The 8,743-nt window shown below is 40.9% G+C and overlaps 1 protein-coding gene across 1 annotated transcript; it reads left to right on the top strand.

Annotated features, from left to right (window-relative positions):
• Positions 1-1,232: 1,232 nt before the first annotated feature.
• LOC147971586 (uncharacterized) lies at positions 1,233-4,626 on the top strand. Its single transcript, XM_087524032.1, has 4 exons — positions 1,233-1,287; positions 1,646-1,805; positions 3,194-3,274; positions 4,512-4,626. The coding sequence occupies exons 1-4, from the start codon at positions 1,233-1,235 to the stop codon at positions 4,624-4,626; spliced, it is 411 nt and encodes a 136-aa protein (XP_087380158.1).
• The last annotated feature ends 4,117 nt before the right edge of the window (positions 4,627-8,743 follow it).

The following is an 8,743-nucleotide window of genomic DNA, read 5'->3' as shown; positions in this document are numbered from 1 at the left end:
AGGTTGCATCTTAATAGATTTAATGGAGATTTCTTTGGAGGAATTTATGCAACCTGCATAGCTAATTTTCTTGGTATAGACATAAGCGAAGATGATATTGAATTACCACCTGCTTATCTAGATTTTAATACTATGGTTCACCACCAATTTCTCGAGAGGAACGAATCACCTCTCCAGTATCGACTAATCTTTGACAGACGTCGTGCTGTTCGTATTACTCTCCCTGCTCCTGCCTTCTTTGATTATCTGGCAAGAGGAAGATATACTATCACCAGAGAGGAGGCAGATGAGTATGAGAGGAGAGAGGAGGCCGCTCGTCGCCACGCTGCAGCTCAGCAGGCGATAGCCGCTGCATTGCAGTACGACCCCAGCTACTATTATGGATATCCGCCAGGCCAGCCGTGGCCATAGACCAACTTAGGCCAAAAGCCTAAGCTTGGGGGAGTACGTATTTTCCACCGACATTACATTTATGTCCACACACTCATTGCTAGATGTCGGTGCTCATACTTTTTCATTGTATCATCTATCTATACCTATACTAATTACAGACTTCCTACTAATTCTGACGTTAATTAGAAATTAGGCGCCGTCCATCTAATGGGACCAGGTTATTACGGTCTAGATTAACTCATAAAAGTTACAAAAATTTTGACGTTAATTAGAAATTAGGAGTCGTCCATCTAATGGGACCAAGTTATTACGGTCTAGATTAACTCATAAAAGTTGCGGAAAAAATCTAAAAGAGATGCCCGTAAAATATCAACCTCCACCTTTTTCCCATAAAAATACCCTAGAAGCAAACCCTATTCTCTCGCTCAATCTCTGACCTCCCTCCTCTTTCACGTCTCTGTTCATATTCTCATGGAAAAGAGATCCACGTCTCTCTCAATTTGGAGCAACAAAGTTGGTCATGGATCCCTCTCTCAATGTCTCACGTCTCCCTCTCCCAAACCCCCATCTCTCTCTTCCTATCCACATGGAAACAGATCTATGTCTCTCCCAATTGCAACAAGTTAGTGCATGGATCTTCTGTCTCTCCGAATTGCAACAAGGCAGTTAGGGCGTGGATCTTCTGCGATCCTCTCCACATGGAAACAGATCGTGTCTCTCCCAAATTGCTGCAAGGAAGTTATGACATGCTTCTCTAATGTATGGCATGGACCTTTTGCGCTCCCGTCTACATGGAAACAGATCATGTCTGTCCCAAATTACAGCAACCAAGTTATGGCATGGATCTCCTACGCTCGTGCAGCTTATTACAATTTTTTCCCTCATCCAGATCAGGTTCGTCTTCTCAGTCCGCACACTGATTTTTTTTTTAAATTCTTTTTGTCGGTTTGGATCTAATTCTTTTCGTCGTGTCCTTTAATAGTGCAGTCTAGGGATTCAATTTCCTTTATCGTGCATCTACTTGAAGCAGATGATAGCGATGGCAAAATTAAATCAGTTTTCTCTATCCCTCCAAAAACAGGAAATAGATCTTTCTTCGGCGTACAGAAAAGAAACATGCACCATATATGTATAAAAAGATACGTCCAAGTACAATGTCAATCCTTCCTGTACGGGTGGATCTCTATTTTCTCTACTAATTAAGCCTAACTTGGTCATTGACTCTCTCTGTGATTGGGCTTCCCAATCATAGTTTTCTTAATCCCTCAACCAAGGGAGGCAGGGTGGGGGATATGGAGAAGGACGGAGCTCCTGCTGTCGGTGGATGTTTGCCATGTTGTGCCATGGAGAGAAGGTAATCTTGAAGAACAATTATCTCACCAAGAAATCGACCATCCATGTTCCTTGCTGGCAGCATGACAAGACCTTGCCACGGTTGATGACTTCAACAAGGACGATTTTGATCATAAGCTAAGTAAACCCCTCAGCGCAATAGCAGGGTAAGCATGAACACTATGATATGTCCAAAACAAATAAAAGAATCATGTTATGTTAGATATATAACATTATGATCGAGTGTTCCTGAATTGTAGTATTAATTTTTCTAAGAGCTTCTAGGCCACGACGGCTTATGGATCCAAGGAGTAGATGCATTGGCTGCAGTTTGAAGCCAATGACTGCCAATTTTCTAAATGTCACCATCTTTGTTTTGTTTTATCTTATAAGTTGGAAATTTGATAACATGTGTTTGATGTTTTTCCTTCAAATCAGTCTAATCGTAAGTCCTTCTAGGGCTGATGGTACCCAACATTACTATCTTCCAGAATTTAGGTCGGATGGGGTCTTCCCTTTTCACATGTGTGCATTCAGCTAAATTGCCATCTAATTGCTGCCATTAATCACAAATGGTCAGACTCGTTGAGGGATCCATCACCTCCAAATTTAAGTGGATTTGGAAAGCTCACATCCCCCCTAAGATTAAAGTGTTTCTCTGGCAAGCCTCTCGTGGGCGTCTACCTACGGGTGACCAAATTCGTAAACGTAATGGTCCGGGTTCTGACTGTTGTGTTCTATGTGGGACGAGAGAAGATACACCTCATATTTTCTTTAACTGTGTCCTGGCTAAACTGTTTTGGTGTTGTATCAGATCATGGTTGCATGTCTCCTGGGCTCCGACCTCCTTTGCGGACTTACGTGCCTTGGCTAATTCTTTGGTTGGGGCCCAGAGGAGATTATTTTGGGTCGGCTTTGCTGCCATGTGGTGGTCCTTATGGACGACAAGGAGTAAATTTACTATCGAACATGTTTTTCCTGCTAAGCCTGCTGATTGCTTATTTAAGACTTGTATATTTCTGCAGCAGTGGAGATTATTGACTAAGGAGGAGGACAGGGATGCATTTGACGCCATGTTGGCCAAGATCCGAAATTCTGCTATCTCCATCCTTCCAATCCAAGCGGGCCCGTAGACGTTGCGGCGTTGCTACGTTATCTTATCCTCTTCCGGCTTGCGTGCTGTGTACTGGCCTGGGAGCCATGTACTTAGACATCCTTATTCGTGTTCTGGCGTGATACTTTGGTGATTGTGTGCTGGTTGTTTGGGTCTTTGTTAACTCTGCCTGGTGGCTTTATTTATAAAGTCGGGCTGTGATCTTTCCTCTAAAAATTAATCACAAATGGAAGTGCAGTCTGAAAGTTGTGGTACTTGATTTCAAAAAAAAAACCATATGATGCTCCAACACAGTATCTTCTAATTTCTAAGTTCGACTTACAACGATGCACTTCGAAATTTACATTTATGCTATGCACGCATGCAGGTACACTGGAGCATAATTCTATCATCTACCTATGGAGGAATATCCAACATGGATGCTCTTAAGAGTACCCGTATGTAGCCTTTTAATTTTTGTAACATGCACTCACTACTACCTGCTTTTATGCACTTGATCTGATGTTTTGACATGTATACTTAAATTTGTTATTTGTTCAAATTTTCCTCACATTTTGCTCAAGCAAAACATGTGTATGTTCAGTTTGTCTTCTTAATTTCTTGACCAATTTGTCAATGAGGCTAAATACCTACGGTTATTTCATGCCTATTGTCCTTTGAGATTGTTAAAATAACTTCCCCGAGATATGTGAACTGATGCTCCTGCTACTTTCGGACATTATATTATTCAGACTTCTATAAATATGTTCCCAACTGCGTATTTGCTTAGCTTATGGATTTTATTTCTTCCAACTTTATAAATTCACAAAGGATTAAAACAAGTCTGCCGAGTTGTTGGATTAAGTACATGTACGTCAAAACTTATGGTTCGAAACTTATGGCTTTTCAAGACTATTTGTCCCTCTTTTGCTCCTCTAATATATATTGTCCCTTTATGTTGGATAACCATTCACTTCTGTGCTAATTTTCTCGAGACAGTGAAGATTGTTTTACTACTCATGTATAGATATAAATTTTAATGGTCTTCACAATTCTATCAGTCAATAGAGACTTGAAGAAAATCTGGTCGATATAATATATACATTTTTCCTCACATATGTTGCAAAGAGTATTTTAAGTATATTTACATACTCTTTTTTATTTCTATGCATGGACAATATATATTAGGCACAGGACATGCTCACTACTGGAATTCCCAATTTTGATGAGTGCCAAATGCACTCGGCAAAGGCCAAAAAAGAACACGGCAGCACTGAGAAAACACGACTATGCTGCATGCCTGCCAGCAATGTTTATTTTGCTGTGTTCTTTTCCACATGCACTTACTAGACAACTGCAAAAAACTTTGCCAAGTGCAGAACACAGTAACTCGGCAAACAAATGATAGAGACTGAATGACGAGACATGGCGCATCTGGGTAGCTCTACTATGACCAATTTTAACATAGTTTTGTTGTTTTCCACACTCGGCAAAACTATGATCCAGAAGAACTACCCAGATGTGCCATGTGTCATGTTTAGGCAAAGGGGTCTTAGAGACGAGACATCTAGCCAAACGGTGATTCTGAATGTCCATGTTGGTCGATTGCTCGCTTCATGCTAATATTTGATGTGTTTTCTGCAATTAAAAACCCCCAGGCAGGATGTTTTGAAAATCTGCGCCTGTTTCTGTAGCATTTCGAGGATGAGCACATGGTCTATATTGTGCTGAAGGAAGCCTGTGAACAAGCATCTTTAGGAATGAGATGGAGAAGATGGTTTCCAAGAAAGGGAAAAGCTGGGAAGTAAAACACGATTACTTTAGGATGATGTGAAAGCAGATTTTCTTTCAACAATAGGTGGATTCTTAAGATAATGACAGGTTAACAGCGCAAGAGCTATGATAAGTCCTAACATGGTTGTTGGAAGATATATTTGTACAATAACAGGCATGCACATGCAGCTGTAGTTAATATGAAATTAGAAAGAGTTTATATGAGATATTTAATTTCTGTGGCTGAATGAAAATTGCTGACAAATTTCTGTAAGGTAGCAGCCCAATAGATTGTACAAATATGGATGCATGCACGTGATGATAGACACTATCATGTCAGATCTCGAATTAAGTGTATGTTATGCATTATGTTTTGATTAATTCTGAAGCGTCCAGTTTAACATATTATGTCTCAGACATTTGGAGAGGTATCAGATAGAAGAGTGTGTCCTTAATTCTGGGTTACCATCATGGTATGTAAGTTGAGCGGAAAAAAATTATGGCCTTAATTCTGGGCAATCCTCAAGGTACGTAAGGTGAGTCATATTAATAGATACTGTTTAAATATATACTGTTGTCAAGACCCTCAATAGCATCTTTCAGACGAGTGCCACTTTGTATGGGATAAGAGACGCTTGCTCCATGTATATAATAACTTGGAACTCCTGTTTGGAGCATGTACTGAATTATTGGTTCATCCATCTAAATGATTTTACAAAAAAGGGCATGTTTGTTTGGCCGAATTTCAATTCTTAAATGCATCATCCTATGTTTCAACAAAGATTTTTGCGGGTTGCAGGACAAAATGGGATGTCCAATGTCTCACATGTTTCTATACATATCCAATGGTATCCTCAATAAATATCTGGTACTATCTTCAATCCACTATTTCCCACCATTTAAAGACTGAACGCTATGTCATTCCTACTTATGCTCTTTTATGGTCGATCATGCTCTGTAGAGATCATGCAAATATAAAAGGCCCTATTCTTCTTTATCGATAGTGTTTACGGATTTAAGGATTATTTGTATCATTCAGTGAATAAAAATACAAAGTGAGAGAATGTTTATTTCATCGTGTAAATTTCTTTTACAACTAAAGAATTTAGAAATTTGAGTGATTGGTACAAGATACAGCTGAAAATTCCTTCTCTCTATCAAAACTGCATTATTCAAGATAAAAACAGACAATAACATTGATCTAAAAAATAATGTTATGTAGCGACCAGACCTCAAACAGTCTGATCTCTGTGCTCCGGTGTCATCCCTGGATCAGTAATGCTGACACCACACAGTACTCGGAGGATTTATAGCAGAGTAGCAATCACACACTTATTACATCGAGTGTCTCAAAAGAGAACTTATTACAATAAATATGGCTTAAGGCCATCTAATAACGATAACAGCGGAAGGCTTGGAAGATAAGTGAGTCCATCAACTCCAACGGCATCACTGAGTATAGAACCACAACCTAAAACTCCTTAAACATCGTCTGAAAAGTCTGCAACATTAACGTTGCAGCCCGAAAACGGGTCAGCACATGGAATATGCTGGCAATGTCACACATAGAGAGTAATGGAATGAAACCGCTATACTATATGCATATTTGGCTGGTGGAAAGCTCTATGGTTACAGTTTTTGCGTAAAGCCAATTTTTCCCTACTTCAAAGGAATAAATTTATTTAACTAACATGGTAGTTGTTAAACATTGAGAATGGTTGACAGCATTCTCAATCCCAATTAAGCATCATCATTAAACATAACCCAACAAAATTAATTTAGAGTAACATTTTGAGATTCACATGAAAATCCAGGTACTAGATACTCAAGATGTCCATAACCGGGGACACGGCTAATCATGATTAGTTTGTTACACTCTGCAGAGGTTTGTGCACTTTTCCCCACAAGACTCGATCGCCTCCGTTTGTTTTCTCGCACTACAGGGTGTTTGAGAAGACGGATGACCGAGACATAGTCTTTCAGAAGCGCTAGCACCTTACGATCGGGTAGACCATACCACCTGCATCCCCTACATCTGCTAGTCTACCACTGTAAGAGTTCGCACAACTTAGTCAACTATGCTAGAGCCCATAATAGCTTGTGGCTGCACACGGAAGTTTCTAGTATGAATAGTCTTATGATCCCTTTGAGCCTGGGTGGCGGTCCAAAAGAAAACAGGCAAGTCCTGGAATACCCATGTGCCTCAATTCACCCAGATGTGTGTTTAAGTTGCCACCTTAGATAAACCATTAATTAATAATCTCACATCTATCATGGATATCACTCACCCAATCCACGTCTACTAGCATAGCATGGCATAAATAGCAAACGTAGAAGTAACTCCCAAAGGTTTGAAAATAAATAGGTAATAGGTACTACCTCATCTACTTACCATCCCACAATTTAATTAGATCCTAATCATGCAATGTGTGAGGATTGATCTAATGCAATAAAACTGGGTAGTAGAAAGGTATGATCAAAGTGTTACTTGCCTTGCTAATGATCCGGGAACCTAGCGATTCAAAGTAACAGGCGGCGCACTCCGGATACTCTATCGCAAACAAACAAACGAGCATACAATAAGTACTCATCTAATGCACAGGTAAAACTCAAATAAGATATCTAACCAGAAGGTTCAACTTAAGAACTCCGGTTGGCAAAAAGAATCAAATCGGACGAAGCAACGAAAGACAAACGGCGAAAGTAAAACAACTTCGTTCTAGCAATCTGGATCTAGGGTAAATTTTACAGTAGGAAAATCTTGTTCAAGTTGGTTAAACGGATAGAGGGTTTCGAGACGAAACTCTAGGCGCTTGAATCGTCTGATTCCGATAAACGAGCGAAAAGTTAAACTAAAACGAAAATCGGATCAGGAATCGCGATCAGAAAAATCGCGGATTTAATCCGAGAAAAGAAAACTGATGAACAGTTTATCGAATGGACGTTCGTTAACAGAAACTAACCGGTGAACACGTTCGCTAAAACGAAGGATCGGTGAACGTTCACTAATAAATAGACCAGAAAAAATAAACCGATCTAGGGTTTCGAAAAAAACCGAGGCGGTTTTTTAAAAAAAACGAACGGCGAACGGCAACGGGTATACCTCCAGCGAGGTACTCCGGCGGGCGGGGCGGGGCTCCGGCGGCGGCGGTGGCTATGCGGGGCGGCGGGGCGACGCAGCGGCGGCGGCGTGCGGCGCGCGGCGGCGGCTGGCTCGGGGCGGGGCGGGGTGAGGTGAGGGCGGCGGGGGTCCGGTATTTAAGAGAGGGGGGGCTGACCTGGGGAGGGGGTCGGGCGGCAGCGAGGCGGCTCCGGCTCGGACTCCTCCCGAGTCCGGCGGCTGCTCGAGCGGGAGGCGGCGGCGGCTGGGCCGGCCTGGCTCGGTTGGGCCCTTGGCCCAGTCGTGCGCGGGTTTTTTTTTAAAAAAAATTCCGCTCGGAAGAAAAAGAAAAAGGAATACTAAACGGACTCCAAAAATTCCGAAATAAATTTTCACGGGCTTTTAAAATCAAGCCTCACAAGGTGAACATTTATTTGGGACCTAAATGCAATTTTTGAAAAACGCATTTTTCCTAAAATCAAATAAAACACCGAAAACCCCCAAAAAAAACTCTTATTTGATTTTATTATGAAATCCTCAATATTTCTTTATTTTGGGAAAGTCATTTTATTCCCTCTCTCATATTTTCATAATAGAAATAATTGATGATAAAATAAATAAAATCAAATGATCCTATTCTCAAAATTTGAGAGAACTCAAATATGAAAATATCGAAATCCCCAACTCTCTCCGTGGGTCATCGAGTTGCGTAGAATTTCTAGGATCAACCAGAATGCAAAAGAAATATGATATGCATTGATGATCTAATGTATAACATTCCAAATTGAAAATTTGGGATGTTACAAACCTACCCCCCTTAAGATGAATCTCGCCCTCGAGATTCGGGTTGGCTAGAAAATAGGTGAGGGTGGTCCTTGAACAAATCTTCCTCTCGCTCCCAGGTGGCTTCATCCTCTGAGTGGTGGCTCCACTGAACTTTGCAAAACTTGATAACCTTGCTGCGAGTAACTCGACTGGCAAACTCGAGAATCTTGACTGGTTTCTCCTTGTAGGTCAAATCGCTATCCAACTGAATAGTTTCCAAAGGCACT

Source organism: Triticum urartu, chromosome 5A (genome assembly GCF_056163025.1).
Source record: "Triticum urartu cultivar PI428250 chromosome 5A, HENAU_Tu73, whole genome shotgun sequence".
NCBI classification, from domain to species: Eukaryota; Viridiplantae; Streptophyta; class Magnoliopsida; order Poales; family Poaceae; genus Triticum; species Triticum urartu.
Note: the sequence above shows the minus strand (reverse complement) of the source record. Positions and strands in the feature narration are given on the sequence as shown.

Excerpts from the sequence above, each read along its gene's own strand:
- LOC147971586 (XM_087524032.1), top strand. The coding sequence starts at position 1,233 with ATGGATCTCCTACGCTCGTGCAGCTTATTACAATTTTTTCCCTCATCC. Across the intron at positions 1,288-1,645 it reads TTTTCCCTCATCCAGATCAG|TTTTCTTAATCCCTCAACCA; the intron begins GTTCGTCTTCTC and ends TCCCAATCATAG. Across the intron at positions 3,275-4,511 it reads ATGGATGCTCTTAAGAGTAC|GCATTTCGAGGATGAGCACA; the intron begins CCGTATGTAGCC and ends CCTGTTTCTGTA.